This window comes from Pleurotus ostreatus, assembly GCF_014466165.1.
Source record: "Pleurotus ostreatus strain PC9 chromosome Unknown scaffold_1, whole genome shotgun sequence".
Taxonomy (NCBI): Eukaryota; Fungi; Basidiomycota; class Agaricomycetes; order Agaricales; family Pleurotaceae; genus Pleurotus; species Pleurotus ostreatus.
The window spans coordinates 67,084-90,494 of NW_023503156.1; the positions used below are offsets into that span (position 1 = coordinate 67,084).

Genomic DNA, 23,411 nt, shown 5'->3' on the forward strand with positions numbered 1-23,411 from the left:
GAAAGGTCCTTTGGTTGCCAAACTTTCGAAACCCAGTCTCTCGATTTTTTGAATACGAAGGGGATCTCTTAGGCTTCAAAAGGCTAGAGCATGTGGACGAGGAACTGGCAGAAATCCTTTTGAAGGCGTGGCCAGATCATTTTTCAGTGGACAAGCTGCGTGCGAAGGAGCTTGGAAATGCTTTGGCGAATGTGCCCTATGTGGTGGATGAATTTGTAAGCCTCCTTCCGCTCGTCCTCTCACCCAGACCTGACAAGTCTGCTCCAGTCAGCCTTGGCCATCGAGATGTGGGTTAGAAAGGATGCCTGGGACATTACGTTCATGGACATGGGACAGTGGATGCGTCTCGTGCTCAAAGGATCCAAGACTCCGGGTTGGATTCAACTCCAGTCCTTCGACCTGATTTGCGGGGGAATGGACTTCATTCTCGATCCTCTGTGAGTCGATCTCTTTCCTGTGGTGGTTCCGTGGCTCACGTTCATTCAGAGATCCCACCTACAGCCCGAACGCCATGCCAGCAAAGGACTTGGCTCCTTACTTGAATGGGTTGAGACATTTGAGCCAATCCGTCGTCTTTTTTCCCGACCCATTCCAGCTATGGTGGTTATCAGACAAAAGGAATATTCTTTTGTCTGTCGCTCACTGCTCTGTTGGCCTCATGGACGCCCTTGGCAAATTCCCGGCAGTATTGGGCTTCAATGACATGGAGGAACTGCGCCAGATGAACGTCGATCTCAATTCCATTGTGATCAAGCGAACTATGGGGGCAAGCTCAAGCCATGTCTGGAAGGTGGATGATAACAACACGGCAAGGCAAGTCTTGAAAAAGGTGAAGGACGACATGAAGAAGACGAAAAAGATGTGGCAAACAGCGAACGCGACCATTCCAAGACCTCACTACTTCATTCAACCGCTCATCCAGGAGATGCAGCAGAAGGGTGAGGTGAGGTGCTTTTTTGCTGGAGGCGAGTTGATCTACACGGTTGGTACGCGTGCGGGTGGGTCCCAAATGGTGTCCATGGAGCCTGTAAGCATCATCCCATTGGAGAAGCTACGGTGAGTGAGACACCTCTGAGTTGCTATCTTTTGTTCACGCATTATTTTCTCAGTGCTGGCGATGGGGACAATCAACGAACGGCGTCCATGATATCCAATCAGGAGGTGTTCGACATGTTGGATAGCAATGTCCCATTCTGGTTGGGTTCCCATGGCTTTGAGCGACTTCGTAGCTTCGCCACCAATATCCTCTACAAGTTTATCACGAGGCAGGAAGAAGATTGGAAGAAGGTTGGTGCGGGGGAAAGGAACCTTTGGTCCGACCTTCGGCTTTTTGCTAGGCTGGATATTGGTGTCTTCAGGACTGAAAATGGCCAATACTCCTTCTGGGTGAGCGAGATAGAGCCATGGATGGGTGCCTGCTTATTCACAAACACTGTGAACGATAAAAGCGATGTCTTGTATAGTACGGTGACGGCTGTATTAGAAGAACATGTCTTGCTTTGACAATTATAGCTTTATATTTTGTACTTTGTTCTTTATATTCATCCCTCTGAGCAGATTTGGTTCTTTCTTGCCTGCGCCAGGACGCAGTGGATAGGCTCCGGTTTTCCGGAGTCATTAGGCGCCCAGATTGACGGTCAACGGGCGCTTATTTGCTCGGGAATTCCGGTGCAACTGAGCAAGTGATCTCAGGGGTCGGTTCAGGGAAATATGCGCAGAATATGTTGCTGAACTAGCGGCTAACCCGTGCTACGCACGGTGTAAGAACCAAGTGCTTATGACAGTTATGCATATACAACTAAGTAATAAATGAGTATGTGTCGAAAACTGAATAATAGGACATAAGGCGTAAGGGGAAGACCGTGTCTCGTCCGTGTGCGTGCTAATGAGTATGTACGCTCGTAGCCATCGTGCACTCGCTCCTACAACATTGAGGTCAGTTGCATCTATCTCGAGGCTGAACGAACCTATTAGATATCCCCCGTGTAGGCCTTCAGACCCTCAAAGCTCGTAGCCGTGCAAGACCCGATGCTTGCATCAGTTGTCAGCCAGATCATCGTAGTTCATGCAGCACCGGTGCGGTAGTCGTGCCCAGATTCAAGGATCCACGCCCAAACGTGAACCAAGTGGTCTGCGTTGTCGCGCTCGTAGCGAGATTCACGCTCGCAAACATGATTATAGCCTGATGGGGCCCTTATCCGTGCTGACCCCGATGCTGCCCGCAGTCGCTGTTATGATCGCACTTACCACATGCGCAAGCTCGTAGTCGAGCACCTGACATCCTTATGCACACGGCCCTAAGCACATCTGAAATTGAGATATTCGAAGAACCTGAGTAAGACGCACATTGCCAGGCCATAGAGGCGTCCACGATGTGTAGAAGCCGCATAAGCCTGAGTTGATGACCGTGTTCGCAATCATAACCGCGCGGGTGTTAAGCTCTCGTGCTCCTGCCTATTTGATTCCAAACTGTGTCATAGAGATGGGCCACAATACAATGCTCACCCCTCAGAGCAGTTCTCGTGCTCGTGCTCGTGCCCAAGCTGGAGTGAACCCTGCACCACTATCGCGTACCCGGCTGAAGAGAGTGAATTGAGACGGACAGATGACATGAGGCAACACACAACTGTAGCCTATGTTACCAGAGGCGACCATTTCCCATTCTGGTTGACTGTGTCCGGGTAAGGGTCCTGAGCAGCAGCCGGAGGTATTTGGATACGCGCCGAGGATACGCTAGGATAAGCAGCATTGCAAAAATTGCTGGTGGCCACGACCGTTCCCGCGCTGGTGCTCATATTCATGGAACCGCGGATTTCGTACGCCCGTACCGGTCTGCTTACAGTCGCAGTGGTTATCCACCGCACACAGGGCCTTGGAGAGTGTCGGATGTAAATTAAGAATGTGCGCGCGCGATATAAGCAAATCGCACCTAGTAGAAGCCATAAAGGCGTGCGCGTGAGCCAAAGGTCCCGTTCCGTTGACTTTCAATTTGCGAATGGTTGTCTCGAATCGTTGAGCGCGAGAGAAAGTCAAAGGGATAGCCTCCGTGGTCGTTGAGAGATGCTGAGCGCCAGCAGAGAGCCCAGAGACAATGCGGTACTGCGTAGAGTTCCAGAAATTTCGACGTGTCTCAAGATCTCAAGGCACATGATCGCAAGCTGCAAGAGGGCGAGCAAACGGAGATACATCCAAAAGAGGTCAGAAATGGTCTCGCCAGCCAATCAGCGAGCTCCTTTGTCTCCGTGGGAAAAAATGCATGCTTTTTCTTATATAGATACATTCATTTTAATGGAGAGGAACCTCAGACAATGGAGAATGCGTGAGAACCTCTGACGGTCATTGGCGCTTACTTGACGGTCATTGGCGCTTACTTGACGGTCAGGCTGACGGTCATTGGCGCTTACTTGACGGTCAGGCTGACGGTCATGACGGTCATTGGCGCTTACTTGACGGTCAGACTGACGGTCATCGGCGCTTACTTGACGGTCAGGCTGATGGTCATGACGGTCATGACGGTCAACTTGACGGTCAGGCTGACGGTCATGACGGTCAACCTGACGGTCAACTTGCCGGTCATGGAGAGTCACAACAGTCACTGGAGGAGTACTCACCAGTGTGCAGCGTGGTAGACACAGCCTGCGATGTCCTTCTGATGTCCCTAGCATGGCGTGGGTCATAACTGTCACTGACCGTCAATCAAGCGCTCATGACGGTCATGACGGTCAGACACAATTTGTGTGCCTCATTGCTCACAAACGGGACCGCCGAACACCGTCAGACTTTGTAGAGTACATTATTAGTATGTATACATGGGATACATGCAACAAGATTTGAAGAATTCCATACTTGCAAATTAGGTTTAACCTAATAAAGTGGCGTAAGATAGATAGACCCTAACAGAGGTGTGTGAAGTTGTTGTGTCCCAAACGGAGGAGGTCAGCGGAATAAGCTGCCTATTCCGTCGGATAATATAGATAGGATAAGGAATGCTCCACGATGACATCATACCGTGGCAGCAACTAACCGATTAAGGCAAGATGCACATGATTGCTGATAAATATAGCGACTGTCTTACAAAGACTTCGCCGTCGGATCTCCCGTTATCTACCCGGGTCCCGGTATTGTTACTAACCGACTACCGGAGACGACCGACGAGTCAAGTATAAAACCTATGGCAAATTCCACTGATGAGACAACACAGTCGAATTTCCCCTGCAGCCTACCCAGGTTCAGGAAATTGGAACACGCCTGCTAGTCTCAAAGCTCAAGCTTTACCCTCGACCCTAACCACGCCTCCGCGACCTTCGGCCGCTCGGCTCTAACCCAGACGATCGTGTGTGCGAGGGGAAGGGGAGTTGTGAGAGGAAGGGAGAAAGGGTGGATTGGCAGAGTCGAGTTGCGTAGGCGCATGTGTGAGGGGACGTGAATGAGAAAGGGCGTTGACGTGGTGTTGGTGCTTAGCGTTAGCCGTCCGCGGACCATCAGGGATGTTGCGCCCTTCTTCTCCGTGTTCACCTCCCCCAAACATGTTACTCCAGCCTCTCAGGACCTTTGGGCGCTGCCTCAAACTGTGACTCTGCCTATGGGTGCTTGCTGGAGGGGCTCGTGGCATCGTCTTTGTTCCGCCAGCGTTGGTAGTCCCAGTAGGCGGCCGCACGCCGACCTCCTGCATCTGTACCTGTTTCAGTTTGATAGTAGCAGCCGCAGAAGCAACTGGTGACATAGGCTGGGTAGGCGAGCTAGGCATCGTAGCGGGACTTAAGGGCACCGGGAGGCCAGCATCACTCGCCCTTGGTTGAGGATGAGTTTGGAAGGTAGGTGATGTGGGCGACGGCACGGGTTGAACCGGAGGTAGCATCATACGACAGGCCGGAATAATGTGATGTCTCCGGACCTGGGCAGTGCGCGCCCACGTTGGCATCCACACCCACCTCCCCTCGCGTCGTCACCCGTCCTCGTCAGCATCCAACGTGGATCTGCGCGCACTCGCGCGGGAGCCTAGGGCGCATCGAGGCTGGGCACTGAGTACTGCGGTCTCGTCGTTAGCTTAATGCTCGACGCTTGAAGTGGAGACGCACGCACGCATCTTCGTTGGTCCCGACCATTCTGTGATTTGGTCGTTTGGTCGTTCGGCCGTCGGGATCAGAATCCCACACCACGCGACTCGGCTCGCAACGCGCGTTCGTTGGCGTGCCACGAGCCGGGTTCTGTGTTCAGTGTTCTGTGTGCGTGAGTTTGCGCTGGGGATGTTTGCATTCTACGTCGTGCGTCGTGAGTTGATGAGTTGGGCAGGTGGCGTGGTGGCGCTGGTATTTTGGAGGTGAGTTGGCGTTGCATTGGGGATGGTGCGTGTGCGTCGGGTGACGTGTAGCCGTGTCAGCTCCAGACGAACGCAGACGAGGGCCTGCACAGTGGAAACCCGTTCAGGTCAGCGCAAACGCATGACGAGCGAAAACGAGGTGGGTGCGTACCTCGTTTCTTTTCCTTTGTTCTCTCGTTCTTGTTCTCGTTTTCCCATTTGCTTCCTTCGTTTCCCCCGCAGTGTCGTGTTGAGGATTATTTTTTTCGAGGGCGTGGGTGCTGACTGTGGAGATTGAAGAGTGTGTCGGCGCCGGCTTGGGCGTCAGGACGCGTTGGAGGGCCGTGGGCTGCGTTCGCGGCGTGCTTGGGAGTTGGATGCGTGTTGGGGCGCGTGGCAAGGTCGTGGTGCGCTCTGGGCCGCGTTCACGGTGTGCTTGGCGGGCGGGGAGGTGGGTAGGAGTTAGCGACAAGTGTAGCGTCTGAGTGATCAAGTGCGTGAGTAAGGTGAGCAGCGAGCTAACGAGGTGCTCACCGACGTGGTAGCCAATCATGGACTGTCTGGAGGTTGGCAGTTGAAGTTTGGCGGTTGGTTGATAGCGTTTGGCCTTGGCATCTTCGCTTCGCCGCCGCCGTTAACAGCATCGTCTCCTCATTGCTGCTGATGTGGTCGTTCGCGTAGCCTGTTCCCGAGGACCCATGCCCGCACGTCCGCGCGTCCTCGATGTCGTCTGCACACCCCCCTTTGTATGCACACTCAGTCCATGTTCGCTCGGTCAGTGACATCGACGCACCTCCGTATTCTGCGTTCCTTTGATCCCATCTTTGTCTAACCCTAAACTTCCCCAAGGGTATCATTTCCAGGACGAATCGTCGTCAACAAGGGTGGGTAACCTAATACAACAACGGCGGCGATGGCAAGTCATTCACCACATGCACACTCACGTTGAAGTTCCCCATAAGCTGCCTTTCTGCCGCCCACTCCTTGATCTTATCAAAGTCGCGACATCGGTGGACAACATCGCCGCGCGGAAACGACTGCCCGGCCTCGTCATCCCATTTCCAGACGATAAGGCTGACGTCCGCCGAACACATGAGGGACTGGCGGATCGAGTCGAGGTAGTGGCTCATATGAGCTTGGTTTCCCGGGAGAGAAAGGCGCATGTCGGGGTAGTGGTCTGCATAAATCGTTTTGCGTATGCGATTATGGCATGGTGAAACGGCGGTAGGTAGAAAGCCATTTACGATAGCGAATCAAGTACTCACTAGGCAGTGAAGTTCATGGAAGACGTCGAGTTCAACAATGTAGTTGTCTTCGTCCCCTGGTATGGCCTCCGTTGCATTTGGGAGCCGCTTGGCCTGGGAGGTAGGGATGCGTGATATACCCACTAGAGTCGGGGTGAAATCGCTGAGAAATTAGTGCGGATGGTGGTTTCACGTACAGTTGTAAAGGTCCTCCCAAAGGTCATCGAGTTCCTTTGAGGATGGGACTTGGAAGGGAGAGACATTGCGTCCAAAGCCGTTAAAGAAACGGTGGTACTTGTACGAAATAGCCTCATTCGCGGGAGCTAGCGGGGGAATTGACCTTGGGATGTGAATAGGGTAGAGAGAGAACAAGCACATACAGAAAAGACTGTTCTCTTCAGGTAAATCCGTACGCCAGACGAGTACGCCGATAGTGACGAACTGAAGGAGGACGATACACCAAAGGACTATGGGCGAATTGATGATTCGAGTGCACCATCGTGAAATACAGTATTCGTCACGGCTGCGGCGATGCTGCTCTCCCAATCCTAGTAACTGTTCCTGAAGGTAGTCCCCATGCTCGATGTTGACACGATCATCGAATACGGTCAGTCCGTCGTTGGAGGCCAGCTTACTGTACGACATCTTTCGCCGTATCCGTCGTAATCTGCGTAGTTTGGGCCGTCCTAGAAATCAGGAAGATGGAGGTCTCGCGGGCCTGACATCGGTGGGAATTCGTGAAGCTCCAACTGCCTTGTCAGTACAGCTGAGTACAATGGGGGTACAAGAGGCCTTGAAGCATGCTATTAGGGGATGCATGGTATTTGATGGCTCTCGATGATCCATTACGATAGTCACATTAGCATTCATAAGATAAGAGACGCAAACATGCCGGCACGACGAGGCGTATGTGCTGGAATCTTTGAGCAAGATAGCAAGCAGGCGTGAAGCAAAGCGGTAGCGAGAGCAGCATCGTCACTGCAGGTAGGACAACGCCCTTCCGATCTAGTACGCAATCGGCGTAGGAGGTGGAGGGACGAGCGCTGAGAATCGAATGGTCAGCTCCGTCAGGAAACGTAATATAGCCTATTCCATGGCCAGAGGAGAGCACGATCAACCGGGGTCAGAAATCTGCAATTGGGACGAGAAGCATGAGCAAACGCGAGATTCAAATACGCACTCTATTGACTCTATTTCGCCGTCGCTACATCATATAGGCTCTATCAACCTTGTACTCGAAACCCAGATGTCGTCCTGGAGAGTTCTTGCTCTAAGCATGCCCTTGTCCGAAGACCACTATAGAATTGTCCGCGTAGCTTGTTGATCTGAGGAATCTGAGGATAGCTGTCGTGTCCTGCGATCATCATTTTCGGAGGACGTACCATGGGCCAGGCAGTGTATTGATACTCCCAAACACCACGTATGCCCTCCTTGTTAGAGACATGCGCCGATGCAGCATATAGCTTGTTTTCGTGCCAATTTTGTGACTTCCGTCAAAGTGCATGAAACGTAGAGACGCCGTCGAGAAACCAAGGACCATTCATGTACGCACACTATTAGGATGCGCATATACGATTTGCCTCCCCTTCGCTAGAGTATGGGTACTCGGGAGGCACGTTGTAGAACTATATCATCCCGAAATTCATTGTCAGGAACAACGGATATCGATTCTCATATACTGATATACACAGGGACAAAAAGACTAGAATCGAAAAGACCGTCAACTTCGTTATGGTTCTGCACACGATCCGGGCACTCACAATGAACACTGTCAACCGCTGAATATCCCAGTAACCTCCGCTACTTTGACGACTTTCCCTGATTTTTCTTGGCAGTCGAACTCTGGCTCCCAACCTGATCAACCATACCGATCCCTTCCTTGTTCCCTGTCGCATCTTTGGACGGCTTTTCCATGTGTTGTGGAGACACGGCGTCGACGGGGTTGTTCAATTTTTCTCGGGCTTCTTTACCAGTGTTCTTAGACTGCTTTAGTGGATCTACGAACCGTCAACGATGAGCATAGTTGGGTGGATGTATGCGTACTTTTTGACGAAGCTCCAGAACTCATGAATCGAGCAAATGAGGCCCTTGTGAAGGCGCTCGGGAAGACGACGCAGCGAACTAGGATTATTGGAGACATGGTGGTGGTTTGAGTTTGAGGGAAGCAACGGCTGTAACATGTCGGGGTGTCTTTGGAGTGGACGTCATGGTGGCACTGTGAACTGGGCGCTTCCGTTGTCGGCTCCAACATCCCAGGTATTACAATCTCCGAAGCAACTCCGAGACTTCCACGCGCACCACGGTTACTTCTCAGTCCAGATACTTGCTGGAGAGCTAGAGAAGACATTCCCAGATGGAAGCAGACACGGTTACTGTATACGAAGAGACCGACGCCACCGAGACGGCTCCACTCTCCTCTCGCACTTGAACGCTGTGCTTTCGACTTGACTAACACGCAACCCCTGCCATAAACCACCAATGGCAACTCTGTATAACACCGGGTCCGAAATACCTCCAGCGCACAGAGTACATCATTTTGGACGTACAATCATCGGTCTATACCCAACGGCAAACACGCGGATAGAGGTTATACCGACACATTATCATATCATACGAAAATACGATAGTACCCGATATAGTCCGCAATCTTTGCATAATCGCGAACACATTTGCGGATTACAGTCAACATGGACTGAGAGCGTATGCAAGAGGGAACGCCGCCACCAGATATTGGACCTGAATAGTTGTAGTGGCAATGCAATGGGTAGGCACGCGCTCACAGTGATGAGGTTCAAGAACTCACTGGCACCAAAGGTCGCTGAACAGGATAAGAGGCGAATCAGGGTCTACTGTCGATACACCCTTCGCCCAATCACGACGCCACGCCTCGTTCTTCTGGCACCTCCACCGAACTACCCGAGTTGTCCCGTCCCTCGCATCACGCGTGCACCTCACATCATCCATCATCGCCTCGAAACACTCCAATCCTGGCAATTCCTCAAAGATATCCGCGACCGTGCACTTCTCCTTGCCCGTGACGCAGTTCCCCCACACAAGCAGCAAGCGCAGGTTCTGGAAGTTCCTGCGTTTGGATCTGTCCTCGTAGCGCAGGCGGAAGAAGAACCATCCCAGATCGACGCCGCGCTCGTGCTTAGACGCTTCATCCATAATCGCGGTGACGAACCAAGAGTGACTTTGCAACCAAGGTGTTCGTTTTGGCTGGTCTATCGGTGCCTGTCCTCTTTGATCAGACGTCTTAGGGTCGAGCGGGCGATACGACGCGAAATGGAACCCATACAATTGAAAACTGAGCACTAAATACGACAGCGCTCGTAACTGCACGCAATCATTCATCACAAGCCCTCCTGAATCGAGTGTCCAGTCAAATCAATGAGGCTTCGGCCTGCGGGTGCCCACGACCGTATACTCAATCTTCCCGGTATCTGACCGCTCGGGGTCCGCCCAAGCTTGCGGTAATACTTGGCGCATTGGGTCTTGCCAGGGCTGCTGTATTTCATACATAGGCGCGGCCGGGCCAGGAGGGTACACCGCTGACGGGTCCCTCCAGTCCGTCGGGAAAGGCGGCATAGGATGGCGCGTCCAATTGGGCGCAGGTGGCGTGGGGTGAGTGAGTGAGATTGAAGGGAGAGTCGGAGGATTTGATTGAGAACGCGGGGATGTCGATTGGGTGAGTGGCAGTGGAAAGACGATGGGCAGGGACGCTGGGCGGGGTGAATGCGTGTGCAAGCAACGACTGGAGGGGATACTGGACGCGGGAGGGCGTGTGATTGAGGAAGGGATGGTGGCTGAGGGCCCGAGGCCCTGGCCTCGTGTCCACGTATCGTGGCCTGACACATACAGATGTCGCGCACGATCAACGTCGTCAAGGATGTCGAAGCGGTAGAAACATTGGTGAGGGCGGGAAAGTCCGCGCCTTCGGCTTGCGTTCGAGCCCAATGGAGGGCGGTTGAGTGAAGGGAGAAAGGAGCAAATTGGCGGCTCCGAACGGGTTGAGGGCCAAAACTCTTCTACCACCCTATCCTGTGTCGACAAGCCAGGAATCCCTCGAGTCGAGCTTAAGGTGGTAGGGGCTTCAGCGATTGCGAGAAGCGAGCAGGGATCGTCGAGGAAACGACGGAGCTTGACGAGGCGGGAAACGACTGCGCGTACGCAAGGAAGGACAAGGACACGTCGACAGGGAGTGGGGGGAGGGAAGAATGAAATTTGAGTCATTCTATGCATTCATACTGATGTATTAGTGAAAATCGCGCCAATCAACGACACTTAGGCTGACCTGGTATACACGCTGTCCACGATCTCGATATAGTACCCCCATTCGCCGCAGACAACGCTGCGGGATCTCCATACCCCCATCCCAGCCTGCGAAGGCCGGCCACATCCCTAACCCGCATCCCCGGGTCCCACTCCGCTGTGGTTTGCTGACTGAATCCATCTTGGATGGAGAGGCGACCTTGTCGTCAATGTATACCGACGATACGCCATCAACATATTCGGTGGCGTTGAAGCCTTGCGACGAGGCGCTCCACTGACAAAGGGGCGCGGTCCCGATGCGTCTCGGTAGTGGAAGGGGGGTAAGTACGCCACGAGACCTGGTCGATTGTGCATAACGTCGGCGATGGGGTGCGAGAGGGACGGGAAGGGGAGCGTGGATGCTGCTGGGGCGATAACGTGGTGAGTGGCGATGTTTCTGGACTTGGTGGGACCCACCTCCTTCAGCCCTGCGCTGTGTCGTCGTCGTCGTCGTCTACGCCAGCCCCTCGCCGTCCTATCCCTTCTTAACTTGGCCCATTCCCCGCCGTCCTTACGTCCTCGCTACTCCAGCAGGCCAAGTGTCGCCGCCGTTGTTGGGTGCTGGGTGCGACACTGCGTGCTTCGGGACGACGTTAGAGGGTTGCAGATGGAGAAGACGCGGGGGGTGTCGTAGGCGTTGTCAGGTCGTCGCACGGAGTGGGTGCAAGGTAGTTGGACGGATGCGGGGAAATGTGAGGGGAAGAGCGGCGCTGTGGGGGGATATCGTGGTGAGTGTATCTCCATTAGTTTGAGACGGGTACTCACATTCTTTTCTGCTGTCTGGTCTTCTCATTGTCGACGCCAGTGCCTAGCTGGCTCTCCCTGCCTCCGTCCTTCATCTATCCCCTTCCTACGCCTATTCCAACGACTGATGTTCGTCATTCCCTCGCTCGTTCGTCTCGCGTCGGCGTGCTACTGGGGTCTCAGCGGTCATCTCGCCTCGTCGTCATCGTCGTAGGCCATGTCGGCGGTATTACGGGCTCGGGAAACGTTGGTGGGCTTCTGTCGGGCTGTGGGACAGGGATAGGCAGTACCATGCTATGCCCAGGTGCGTATGCCGTTGATGGTATTGTGTAGTCCCGGTACGCCGTCGTTTGGGTTCGCAGTTGCGGCGCAACGTGTTCAGGTGTAGGGAAGTGGATCCTGCGTCGTAGACGTTGCGGCTGGCGGTGTCGGAGGCTGGGAGCTCTTGCCTCGTGAGCCGGGAGGCAAGTGGGTGGTGCATGGCCGGCAATAGGGTGGACAAGGGCAGCTGGTGTTGAGGTGAGTCTGCACTGAACTGAACTTTGAGGGCCATGGGGTCGTGATTACCCTGCAGGCGTTGCCTCAGACACGTCCTGCGATTCAAGTTCGCCGTTCTACACCATGTCGCTGTGAGGGTACTAGAGTGAGGATGTGAGGACGAGGGTCAGGAAATGGAATACTTACCTATTGGCTTACCCAACCATGCCAACTTCATTTCCCTGGCATGTTTGGTCCACGATGTCGAAGGAGAACGATGGAGGGCGGGAGTTCGCGAGTCAGTCATGCGAGAAGAAGAATATCGAGGGAGGACGATCGAGGCGGGGCTGCCCCGCATTATTGGCGCTCCAACCAGCGCCACGTGTATGATCGAACTCCGACCCGTTCCGAAGGCCGAGCTCGTTCCTCAATTCAACCAAGTCCTCAAACGCACACCACCACGACGGAAACTGTGACGACCAGGGTTTCTTTTCATGACCATCCCCTTTCCTCCCCTTCCCCTTCCCGTTCATACCGGCGCTACGGGCAGGCTCTATTGAGTGATGCGCGACGCAGGGCATGCGTATCCGAGGCCACTCCCTTCCAGACGGCCAGGCGATCGTTCAGGCGGCGTGAGTAGAGGGGATACCGCGGGATGTGGTATCTGCAGCAACCTGTCTAGGCAAACGCTTCGGTAAGTCTGGTTTCGCTTCAAGTAGGAGTTGGCTGACACGCAGTATACTGGGTTCAGGAATGACATCAAACGCCAGGCCATACATGACCTGGGCCAGTTTCCATGATGAAATACGCCCAGATAGTCCGTTACTCGTCCTGGCTGCTACTCAGGTACGTCTGAATCCGTGGTGCCGCATCCTACTTTTATAGATTGATGCGTAGAGTACTCTCAGATGGCGGCCAGTCCCTTTATGACGAGCACACCCGATAGCGCGCGCTTGCACATGGTGATTTCAACAGAAAGACCAGGAGTACACCGTTTCTTGCGCATACACAAACGCGAAACGCGACGATGACAGGGTTAGGGTGTCGGTTAGCGATAATGGTTGATACGGAGCACAATCCGAGACCCAGATGAGGACATTCGGGGACAAGGGGTGTCATGCTGGATTCATTAAATTCAATGGCGGCGCAGGGGGAGTATGGGACGACTCTAGAACAGATGGCGTAAACGCAGGTACGTGGTATCGCATTTTGAAATATATATGCGCTGACATGCGAAAATCTAGAGATGCACTATGGATCTCGGCTTCGTCTGGATACATAGTGTCGCCATGAACCTTTCTGGGTCGCGTTTTTGCGCTGCCCATCGCGACTTCAGCGGCGACCGACCCGTCGCCGTAGTGTCCATGGAATCCACGACATGCGAGACAATGACGGAGCCTGTTGAGAACTCTGACGAACGGTCCCCGTTCGCGAAGATATCGTCGGACGAGAGAACGTCTGACGAACGGTTCCTGTTCGCGAGGGATATCAAGAGCAAGCAAGTGTCACGAACAGTTCCCGTCCGCAAGGCGTCTACTGGCTGGTATACGAACGGAACTCCTTGGCGAGACTGCGTGTTGATGCCGCATCCCGAAAAGTGGAAGGATTTCTACGGTTTCGGGACTGCCCACCCGCTATCAAAGCGCAGCCAATGGGCAGGAACAAAATGGATAAACCTCGCTCATTCACGCAACTTTCTCCGCTGCCCGGGCAGGGTGCCCCTCATGAACGGCCACCCATGCACCTCCCTCATCGTCTTCTCGTCCAGATTCAACGTGACACCGTATCGCCAGTGCGCCCAGCTATTGGCCACGAAATGCCCAGGGCAGGCGTGCACACCAGTGCTCTGGGCGCAAATGTTGGTTTCGTACGAGCGTTCGCCGTTGAGGGAATGGCCAAAGCTCTACCAACCACGCCCCGCCTTAGGTTGCGCATCTGATAAGAAAAATAAGATGAAAGATATGAATACGCACGATATCCATAACCGGGCCCAGGTACATATTCACGCCTTTCCCTCGGAACTCTTCACCGAGCGCGGCACCGCTTGCGCGCATCAGCGGCCTGCTGAACGACGACGCCGTGTTGATGCCATTCGGGAAGCCCGCTACGCCCTTTACGAGCCACAGTCCGGCCGTGCCGTCTTGAAAGCAAATCGAAGGAACGCCTAGTCGGTCGACGGGGTGGGTGTCGCCGACGCATCGACATACGTCAGACAATGAAGGGGGGAAGACGCGTTGCAGAAGGAATAAAAGGAAGGGTACGCACTGCTGAATTGCACAACCCCCGTTAAGACTCCCACTTTCTCATCTAATGTCATCTGCGCCACTTTCGCGTTCGCCGAGGTATGCAACTCGTCCCACGATCCTGTCGGAAAAGTATCACGACCAGCTCGACCTATCAGGACGTACGCTGGACAAATGCCTCTGCATGAAGCTTGAGTCTGCTAGATGGCTAGATGAAGTAGGGTTTTTGAGACTATATAACGATTAGGGACGGGAGCGTCCAGTCTTGACATAGAAATCTCGAACAGAGCTCCGGGAGGTAGGTTATGGAGTGGGTTACGAGATGTAGCCCTCTTATTGAGCTTCGTCCGGGTTGAATCGAATGTCCGTGACCTTCAACAGCTTCCCCTGGACATTTTCCCTATAGACAAAGGGGTATCGGTTGGGCGCGTGACTCTGAACCAATGCTCCATCCCATCTCCGACGTCGTCGTCCAAATTCGAACGACGTTGCTCAGAACAGTGTACAGTGCTCGTACCAAACGAACACGACTCACCATGCCGAAAGTACGTTCAAAACCCCAGAAATCGCCACCACCCCAACCCACGCACTCACTCCTTTCCCAGAATCCCGAAGCCTGCCAAACCGAAGCCTGCGACCTCCAGTCGTGCCTTGGCAAGAATACCTACACTCCCGAGAAATGCGAGCACCACCTCAAACGCCTTTACCTCTGCTGCCAGAATATGCATAAAGAGGGCGGAGACAAGGCCCAGTCAACGGCCTGTCCACAATCGAACGTGGTGACGCGGTGGCTGAAGGATCATCCGTAGCAGGTAAAACGACTCCGGCTCCGCGCACAAGGCTATGCCAACGATTGAAGGCAGTCATCTTCGAAGCGTGGTTCATCTACAGTTTATGGATGAAAGGCGGGGTGCTGCCCGTGGATTACAGCTACTGATGTAATTTCGAGACCTGCTAAGTGTATTGGTACATTCAACAAAAGACAACGCCGGGAAGAGGGATAGCTCTCGTGCCCCACTACCGCCTACCTCAGTCCTCACACCGCTTCTTGCAGAGTCGGCACTCCGTGGTCGTCTGCGTGGCGATTCCGACGAGCAGCATACCCAGAGCACCAAGTCCCGGTCGAGTTGCTCCACTTTGAACGATGGGACAGTCCGAACGGCGCGGATCCAGACGTGTGGCCGTGAAGCGTGCCCGTGGACAGACGGGACGCGCCACAACTGACCCAGTGAAGGCGTCTGTAGAACATGTATGCTCAGTATTGTGGGGGTCACAATGACTCTATATTCAAGTACCTGTAGAATATGTATGCTACGGGCACGAGTAAGTAAAAGATAGAAAGGTTCTTCGGCTGAAAGACCTTGACCAAGCAATTGAATCGAAGGCAAGACATACCAATTAGCGCCTCTCCGTTCCCGAAATTCGCAGATGCTGGGTGGCGGAATGGGGGGATAGCAAGGATTGCGAGGTACGTACGTACGTGTGGTATTCGTTGAATAATCCTAACGACGAACGACTGCTCATAACCGGAGTCCAGAAGCCCTGTTCTCCGCTGCTATCCCCGGGGCGAATTCGCGACCAACCCTCACGCCGAATGATGTCGTAACAGTGGACGGCACATTCGGTTACTTACTCAATGCTATACGCGTGTCTCAGCCACGATGCGCCTAGAGAGAGATAGGGTATCTCAGTGCGCTTTGGAGTTGGAGACAGACACGGTCCGCACCTGACGGTTGGAGTGGACGGATAGCAATTAGAGCTGCGATGTAACCGAGGAGAGGGCACCGGGGTGTTAGAGGCGAGAAACAAGGACAAGAGGTTGTGAAAGGAGGACGCAATATGAGCAACGGAGCTATGTACGCTGGTCGAAACAAGAGTCCCTTACGGCGCGGTATATTGATTGTACTGGTGTCGAACTCGAAATGGGCATGACTTCCCTTATGGACTCAACACCCCAGTATATTATGAGGCTGTATCACCGGCGAGACAAGAGGGATAAGACGAAACGTACGCCTGGAAGAGGTCGATGTATCCTGGAACATGGAAGAGTCGTCTGAGAGTAGCGAAGACTACGGGCTCTTGAACAGGCGAAGAATATTGGCGCGAAGAAACCAAGGGGAACCTGGTCGTTATGTGTGGCGTAGGAAGGGATGAGTGAGAAGACAGCGGAAGGAGAGCCAAGGAGGTAATGGGGAAAACGGAGCAGCTTACGCTTACACCTCCTGGTTTCTGCGGGCTCATATATGCGCTGTTCGCTTCTGCGCCACATATACGGCTGGTAGCTGATGATGCAATTACGGGTCCAGGCGTAAGAGGGAGGCATGGTTTCACGTCCGCCTGCCAGCGCTCCTCAGCAACACTTCACTCACCTGATTGCCGTTAGCCGTCGAGAGGTCGATATGTGCTATCGTATCCGAATCCCAACGCATGTCAAAGCTGGGGGACGGTGGCCACGCAGGCACCTGCGTCCCGTGGCTAGCGCATACAAACGGCATGCCATCGTTGGCGTCTCTTGCCTGGGCGGGGGTACTGAACGTGGCGTAGATGTGACCGTCTCGACCTGGGCAAGGATACAAGGCCCTGCATGACCCCGACGCCTTGTGAGGCTGAGATCGATCCTTGACGAGAAGGAGCAGGGGGAAATTGGGGGATCCCAGCAAAGAGGGCACATGGAGAGGCGTCCGGATCTTTGAAGACAACGAGGAGTGCTGAAAATCGGCGATAGCGGGCGTACGTCGCAAACGTCGAGGTCGACAGCAGACACGATGAGGCTTCGAAGACAGAGAGGGGTCCTAAACGACCGAGGATAGTGATAATATCAATACGCTCGACGACAGACGACAGACGAGGGCAGGAACAAAGGAGAGAAATAGGAAAGGCGGTAGTTCAAACAGTGGCGAGATGGTCCGTGCATCACACGTCTGTGCGCAGCTGCTCAGCAGCGTGTTCGATTCGGATTTCTGAGAGAACTTCACGGCAAGGAGTAGGCAAGGAGTCCAGATGAACCAGAACCAGCTGTGACTCCGGGTTGAAGCCGCTCAACAGCTCGGTGCTGCCAAAATCTGAGTTATCGAAAGGTTGCGACTCTCTCCTCGTGAACAGGCGAAGGCGGGCGTGGGCCGGGTCGGTGCGGCGTTTTCTTCCTTTTCGTCGGTGTGTTTGGCCCCGCGCCTTGGGCCAAACACTGACATCAAGCGCCGGCCGCTACTTCTCAACGTGCTTCGTGCTCGCCACCATCAAGCAATAATCCATCAGGGCATTCGCGTTCGGTGAGTCCTTCGTTGTATGGTGCTGCATAGCTTCTCACTCTTGGTCTCGTTTGTTCGTCTAGTCGAATATGTCGTATCCTTCAAAGTCCATGGTACGCCGTCTAGAAACACGGCCATCCTCAACCTTCGTAGTGATTGCAGAATCGGGGGCAAGAGTGGCGTTGGAACAATATGCATCGGGCGGCATATGCCAGGCTCATGTCCATGCCGATGGAATGGGGCGATGGCCTAGGTGCGTATCCACTTCATTCATCTTTCGTGCTGACGACCTACATGTATTACTTCAAAGGCCTCGTCATTACCTACTCCCCCATACGACAACAGAATACGCCCGGTGCGCAGCGCGGCGATCGCTCCGTACTTCAAACGGCCTTGTCTGCGCACTCCCCAGCCCCATGTGACGATGAATCCGTTGTGTCCATCGATGCATATGGCGTCACACCCAATCCCCTCTAACCCTCCAATGCGCGTATATTCTACGCGGGGAATGCCAAATCCAAGCCATCAACGCCCTCCGACCCGACCCCAGTTTGTGGGGCTGCCGCGCCGGAACGATGGTTACGGCACGGGAAACGAGCTCCCCATCGACGCAGGACGGCTGCGAATGCAGAATCCCGAACGTCGGTGGGTTTGCGAAGGCGCCCTCGGGACCCCTGCACCAAGAATTCATCGGGCCTGTTGGCCAACGCGATGTGCGATACCGGGGTCCGCTTGAAGACCGCGGCCATGTGCTGCCGGCACATCTGGAGCAGATAATAACGCGACTCGCCGTGCTCGTAGTCTGCGTAGTGACTAGTCGTCATCCGCGCCAACGGCCACTGTGAGCACGTCGGGCGGGCACCTGCGAGCCGACGGCAGGAGGAAGCACCTACTGGCAACGTCCCGGATGGCGAGCAAAGCGCGCCGAGGAAGATCAATTGCCTGAATTCCGCTCGGCGCAGAGGTGCAGGTGTGCGGCGGGATGGCGCCGCGCATATCGAGGTCTGCCCAAGAAGACATCCGGGCAAGCGCAGACGAGAGATGCACGGAGCTGCCGTCGGGCTGGGAGGGCTCTCGATGGGCTTTATCTGGCTCGCTGTAAAGATAAAGATGCGTCAGCGTTGTCCATCCGGTTGATATCTGGCTGAGCTCGCATCCGCTCGTCAGCGCGAGCATCGTGAGTCGCGGGGGTGCCGCCCCCGGAAGGGATTGACGACAATAGTCGCATCCCCACTCACGACCTGAAGTCTGAGGTATCCCAAGAGGGGGTCCTGGCAGCAAGAAAAGGGAGCGGGGCAGACGCGTCTGCGCTGTCGAGCGAGATATGGAGTGGGGCAATGCGGTGCAGATGTACAAGAATGATCTCCGCTGCGTCCCTTGAGGTTACTGCGTATGCGTCGTCATCGCCACTCGTTATCGCCACTGTCGTCCGAGCCGTCGCTTTCGCCGCGACTGCTTTCATGGCCGTAAACACCATGCAACTCGTCGGCCTTGTCTTCATCCTCATGCCGCCCTATCCCATGCCGGTCTTCAACATGCTCGTCGTCTCCATCGTCTTCACTCCTGCGCCATTCTTCTGTTTCGTCTTCGTCTTCGTCTGCGCCCTCATCTTCGTCCTCGTCACGGTCCGCCTGACCATCACCCCCCGTCCTCATTGTCGTGCTTTTTCTCAACGAGCACATCAAGAGCGGCATTCCCCGCGAGCGCGTTACGGTTTCGCGTATCATCGCTGGCGGCTCGACCCTGCAGACGATCTCCCATAGCTGCGGGATGATGGTTCTCCGTGCCCCGCAGACATGGGTGAGCGCGACGAGGGCGCGTGCTGGAGGCACGGTCCGTTCCTCATGGGTGAAATGGTCTGTGAAAGCGCGCTTCAAGATCTGCCTAAGGAGCGCGAAGGGGAGCGTGTTGATTCCGCGCCGCTGCTGGCCGTGATCGAGAAGATGTGGTGCTTACCGGCAGTGGCTGTTCGGAACGCTTTCAGCAACTTAAGATACCTCACGGGGTGCCGCGAGGGCCGCCAGATGGTTTGCAGAATGAGGCGATGGAGGACGGCGTGCCAGGCGCATGTCCAGCTTCGGGTTTGCCACTCGCCTCAGCACTAGAGCGCCGGACCTCCGCCTAGTTGTGTGTTTCAGGCCATTCTCCAAGGTACCCGGCCCCAACGTTAGCTGGCAGGCGGAAGCAGACTCGGCGTCTAATCCCGTCGAAGCTATCTCTACTCCGGTACCACCACCTCAAACTACGCTTGCGCAAGCATCGCGACTCCACGCTCCGGGAGGACAAGAGCGCTCTGAAGGCCGTGCCTTTCCTTGGAGTTCAACGCGAATATGGATCACGACCTGCACGACGCCAACGACGGCGAATCCCAGTTACGATCCTCCTCACCAACGACTCAAACGCCCGCTGAGAGCTCCACTAATATCCTCGGTTTCGAAGTCATGAAGCTATGGATATCTACGGTGAAGACGGGGACGACGATGTTGATTTCGCGCTCAATCTCGCCTATCCCGACGAAGAGGCACCGCCACCGCTCCTCCCCCTTCCTCCAGCTACGATTGATATTGACTCGACCATCAATACTGACGCGGCTTCGTCCTGCAACAAGGAGACACTGATGGCGTTCGAGGATCCAGGAGAAGAGACAGAGAACGGCGAGGACTGGGGCGAGGGCGAGGAGGATTTGTTGATGTATCTTGCATACCCCGACGAAGGCTCACCTAGTGCTAGTGCGAACGCCATATCTCTGGTGTGTTTCCCTCTCTTCCTCCTTCCTTCATTATTTCTACGCGTCTCTCCCTCTTTTACGCTTCGTGCACGCTCACATCAACCTCGACATACTCCAGCGGGACTCCCCTTCAAGGCCGCCTCCCTCGTCATCCGCTTCCATCTCCGGCCCCGCCAGTGCCAGCCCCTCGAAGCGGAAGCGCAAACGCAATGGGTGGATCAGGCGCAAACGCAGCACAGGACAGCGCGGGAAGAGTTCTCGAGCGCCACCAGCACCGGTGTCTGCGACAGAGAATATGACATACGAGGAGTGGTGTCGGTCGGTGCTCTCGAGCGTGACAGGCTCCCGGAGGCGATGTGGTAGCAGCCACGTTAGCGGCGTACGTGCTGACTCCGTTGGTACCGCGAGTACCAGTTGTGACGGCGAGATTGCAAATTCAAAGGAGCCAGAGGGTGTGGGACGACACGGGCCCGATTGGGAGGGGAAGGATGCAGCGGGCGAGGGCGCGGCCAGTATGGAAGCTCTGCCATCTGATGACCGGAAGAAACCCTCCGAGCCTCTCAAAATCCGAATCAAGATCCCCTCTAGCCTCTCCCTCAAATCGTTGCTCCCCCCTCTGCCTTCCCCTCGACCAAGCGTTGATTCTCCTTTACGCCCGTCGTATCAGCCGACGTCCCTTCCTCTCCTGTACTTGTACCAGCGATCACCTCGATGGCTGTCCCCCCTTCATCCACCTCACCTGAACCTGAAGTAACAGCTGGCTCCCCTACCCCAACACCAAGACATGTACCTACACCGACATCGACCCCTGCTCTTCCGCCCTCACCGATCCCTTCTTACGCGCCCCGAATCCCAATCACCACCAAGCTGCTGCCTGCTGCCTGCGCCGGACCGCGTTGCATGAATCTACTTGCGACTGAACTGGGCTACGGGTGGAAGATGTGCGAGTTGTGTAGGGTCCAGGCGCGGCGGTACCAGCATGTAAGAAAATACGGCGATGGTGTACAGTGCTCGAAGAGCGGGAGCGAAGATTCGAGGGTGAGTGGCGAGACGGATGTAGCAATCCAGGAGGAGAAGGAGAAAGGCGGCGGTGACGGGAGTGTGGGTGTGCAGAAGAAGAGCGTCCGGTTCGCGGACGACGACGAGGCACCCCATCGCCCGCTGTTCAATCTCCGCACTCATATACGCTCGCGTCTGCCTTCAGCTATGATGGGGCCTTTTCTATCGTCGCGCCATTTTGCAATGCCAATGTCAAACATGGGCTAAAGACTGCGGGAGTCTGCGCGCGGATCTGTGGCGTGAAGGAGATGGTGGAGAATATCGTCGGAATCAAGGTCGAAGACGATACACTCGCTGCGAAGGGAGGGAACGGCGAAGAAAATAGGGATCAAGGGTAAATTTCGACTGTGCTTTAGAGGGGAAAACTGTCTTGCTGACATCCCTTCCTCGGGTTGTAGGTCGAGTTTGATGGTTTGCGATTGTGGGTGCGGCCAGAGTGCCATCACAATGAAATTCCGCTGGCAGAGTACCAACGACGACTCCATGAATGCCATCTCCGTTCACCCGATAATACCTGTATACGCATCGACTAGTACCTCTTGGCCCAAACCAGACGAGATCTTGCCTGGCTCTACTCCCGAAACTTCGCGCAACAACGGTACCAAGCCTTCTATGCACATCGTACCATCATCCAATCCGAACCCCCGCCCCGTATGCGTCAATACCACTCAGCGCGATACCCCGCCTAAATTGGAATCGAACCAACACTCACTTGCTCACTGTCCACCCAAACGGACGTTAAACATCAACACTCGTGTTCTCCGCGTCATTCTTAGTGTAACTATTCTTGACGACCCTTCGCATCCGTATTTTCCCGGACAACAGGTTCTTGTAAATGTGGTTACGATTTGCTAATAAATAGTGTATAGTTGTCTTGAATTCGCGCCAATGAACCCGTATCCTTCTCCCAGTCGTGCTGCATTGACTCTGTAAGCACACGTGGCCGTGGTAATTGCACACAAATGCAGCCGGCCGCGGGCTTAGCGCCTTCTCTGTTAGCACCATGAAGCTCCAAAGCCTCATTGCAGTCCTTCTCCCTTTCCTCGCCATCTCATACGCGTCCATAGACGAGCAGCTTCCCATGGCTAATGCCCACCATCAAGCTTCTTTCGAACCTCTTACTTCCTCGAAACCAACATTAGCCGACTTGCTGACAATCGAATCATCTGCATCCATCTTCTACTCATACGCACGCGAACTCGAACTGTGCGCGATATTCTCGGATAAGGGCGTTAATAACACGCTGCTCGTACCGACAAACAAAGCCGTTATGGCGCTGCATCGGAAACCGTGAGTCATTGCTGAGGGGGCTGCGGTCGCCGCTTGTATATTATCAGACTTTGACGGTGACCCAGGCACCAAGGACCGGAAACGGTCAGCGGCGACGTGACGATCTCAGAGGAAGAGTTTGATAGTATATCGAAGAGGAACGTCGAGAAATGGATCTCGGCTCATATCATTCCGGTACGCTCTATTCACCGACGACTGATAACGGAATCATTCAATCCATTGACGCAGGAATCACCCATTACGCTGGAGTCAAAGACTTATCCTACGCTTCTACACCGAAAGACCGTTTCATTTACGGCTCTCCCTAAATCAGACCCGAAGGCGGCTGAGTGGACGAGAGTACTCGTAAACGGTGATGTTCATATCATCGGGATGAAAGAGGTACGCCGCAGCCCTCAATCCCACCTTCTCAATGAACGGCGTGTGTCTTACTGTTCCTTTAGGCTCTTAACGGTGTTCTGTATCTCATCGATGGCACCATCTCAGTTGATTGATTCGTTGAACCCATCCCGCAACCATTTTATTTGTCGATATCTCACTTTTAGCGGCATTGTATATGTAATTCGTTTCAGTTCACGGACGTTGATTACAAGTGACTGCTGAGCATACGGCTCCCCCAACTAGGCTCCCCAGGCGTGCATTGACCCAGTTACTGCAACAAAGTTGGCGACCAGCCACGACGAAACCAGCGAGTTATCAGGCCAGGCATATTAAGATAGCTACATTAAACAAGCAGACAATTTCTTAAGGTTAACGGGTACATGAGTA

General features: G+C 54.4%; 12 protein-coding genes across 12 annotated transcripts; 5 read left to right on the forward strand and 7 right to left on the reverse strand.

The window, feature by feature from the left end:
• Positions 1 to 2,633: 2,633 nt before the first annotated feature.
• PC9H_000004 (uncharacterized protein) lies at positions 2,634 to 2,943 on the reverse strand (the record flags this gene model as incomplete). Its single annotated transcript, XM_036769667.1, has 2 exons — positions 2,634 to 2,871; positions 2,930 to 2,943. The coding sequence occupies 2 exons, from the start codon at positions 2,941 to 2,943 to the stop codon at positions 2,634 to 2,636; spliced, it is 252 nt and encodes an 83-aa protein (XP_036635512.1).
• A 1,375-nt stretch (positions 2,944 to 4,318) lies between these two features.
• On the reverse strand, positions 4,319 to 4,858 carry KIN1_1 (serine/threonine-protein kinase KIN2; the record flags this gene model as incomplete). The annotated part of the gene is made up of 1 exon (XM_036769668.1): positions 4,319 to 4,858. One exon carries the CDS (start codon positions 4,856 to 4,858, stop codon positions 4,319 to 4,321), a length of 540 nt encoding a protein of 179 aa, XP_036635513.1.
• A 1,334-nt stretch (positions 4,859 to 6,192) lies between these two features.
• PC9H_000006 (uncharacterized protein) lies at positions 6,193 to 7,188 on the reverse strand (the record flags this gene model as incomplete). The annotated part of the gene is made up of 4 exons (XM_036769669.1): positions 6,193 to 6,476; positions 6,561 to 6,686; positions 6,741 to 6,866; positions 6,924 to 7,188. 4 exons carry the CDS (start codon positions 7,186 to 7,188, stop codon positions 6,193 to 6,195), a joined length of 801 nt encoding a protein of 266 aa, XP_036635514.1.
• Positions 7,189 to 8,343: 1,155 nt separating this feature from the next.
• PC9H_000007 (uncharacterized protein) lies at positions 8,344 to 8,683 on the reverse strand (the record flags this gene model as incomplete). Its single annotated transcript, XM_036769670.1, has 2 exons — positions 8,344 to 8,540; positions 8,587 to 8,683. The coding sequence occupies 2 exons, from the start codon at positions 8,681 to 8,683 to the stop codon at positions 8,344 to 8,346; spliced, it is 294 nt and encodes a 97-aa protein (XP_036635515.1).
• A 659-nt stretch (positions 8,684 to 9,342) lies between these two features.
• Positions 9,343 to 9,711, reverse strand: PC9H_000008 (uncharacterized protein; the record flags this gene model as incomplete). Its single annotated transcript, XM_036769671.1, has 1 exon — positions 9,343 to 9,711. One exon carries the CDS (start codon positions 9,709 to 9,711, stop codon positions 9,343 to 9,345), a length of 369 nt encoding a protein of 122 aa, XP_036635516.1.
• A 3,617-nt stretch (positions 9,712 to 13,328) lies between these two features.
• PC9H_000009 (uncharacterized protein) lies at positions 13,329 to 14,243 on the forward strand (the record flags this gene model as incomplete). Its single annotated transcript, XM_036769672.1, has 1 exon — positions 13,329 to 14,243. One exon carries the CDS (start codon positions 13,329 to 13,331, stop codon positions 14,241 to 14,243), a length of 915 nt encoding a protein of 304 aa, XP_036635517.1.
• A 611-nt stretch (positions 14,244 to 14,854) lies between these two features.
• Positions 14,855 to 15,127, forward strand: PC9H_000010 (uncharacterized protein; the record flags this gene model as incomplete). Its single annotated transcript, XM_036769673.1, has 2 exons — positions 14,855 to 14,863; positions 14,924 to 15,127. 2 exons carry the CDS (start codon positions 14,855 to 14,857, stop codon positions 15,125 to 15,127), a joined length of 213 nt encoding a protein of 70 aa, XP_036635518.1.
• A 2,658-nt stretch (positions 15,128 to 17,785) lies between these two features.
• PC9H_000011 (uncharacterized protein) lies at positions 17,786 to 18,043 on the forward strand (the record flags this gene model as incomplete). Its single annotated transcript, XM_036769674.1, has 2 exons — positions 17,786 to 17,819; positions 17,877 to 18,043. 2 exons carry the CDS (start codon positions 17,786 to 17,788, stop codon positions 18,041 to 18,043), a joined length of 201 nt encoding a protein of 66 aa, XP_036635519.1.
• Positions 18,044 to 18,063: 20 nt separating this feature from the next.
• On the reverse strand, positions 18,064 to 18,742 carry PC9H_000012 (uncharacterized protein; the record flags this gene model as incomplete). Its single annotated transcript, XM_036769675.1, has 2 exons — positions 18,064 to 18,379; positions 18,456 to 18,742. 2 exons carry the CDS (start codon positions 18,740 to 18,742, stop codon positions 18,064 to 18,066), a joined length of 603 nt encoding a protein of 200 aa, XP_036635520.1.
• A 224-nt stretch (positions 18,743 to 18,966) lies between these two features.
• PC9H_000013 (uncharacterized protein) lies at positions 18,967 to 19,635 on the reverse strand (the record flags this gene model as incomplete). Its single annotated transcript, XM_036769676.1, has 2 exons — positions 18,967 to 19,488; positions 19,564 to 19,635. 2 exons carry the CDS (start codon positions 19,633 to 19,635, stop codon positions 18,967 to 18,969), a joined length of 594 nt encoding a protein of 197 aa, XP_036635521.1.
• A 380-nt stretch (positions 19,636 to 20,015) lies between these two features.
• PC9H_000014 (uncharacterized protein) lies at positions 20,016 to 21,048 on the forward strand (the record flags this gene model as incomplete). The annotated part of the gene is made up of 2 exons (XM_036769677.1): positions 20,016 to 20,315; positions 20,413 to 21,048. The coding sequence occupies 2 exons, from the start codon at positions 20,016 to 20,018 to the stop codon at positions 21,046 to 21,048; spliced, it is 936 nt and encodes a 311-aa protein (XP_036635522.1).
• Positions 21,049 to 21,836: 788 nt separating this feature from the next.
• On the forward strand, positions 21,837 to 23,137 carry PC9H_000015 (uncharacterized protein; the record flags this gene model as incomplete). Its single annotated transcript, XM_036769678.1, has 6 exons — positions 21,837 to 22,159; positions 22,223 to 22,282; positions 22,353 to 22,643; positions 22,709 to 22,817; positions 22,872 to 23,024; positions 23,087 to 23,137. 6 exons carry the CDS (start codon positions 21,837 to 21,839, stop codon positions 23,135 to 23,137), a joined length of 987 nt encoding a protein of 328 aa, XP_036635523.1.
• Positions 23,138 to 23,411: the final 274 nt, after the last annotated feature.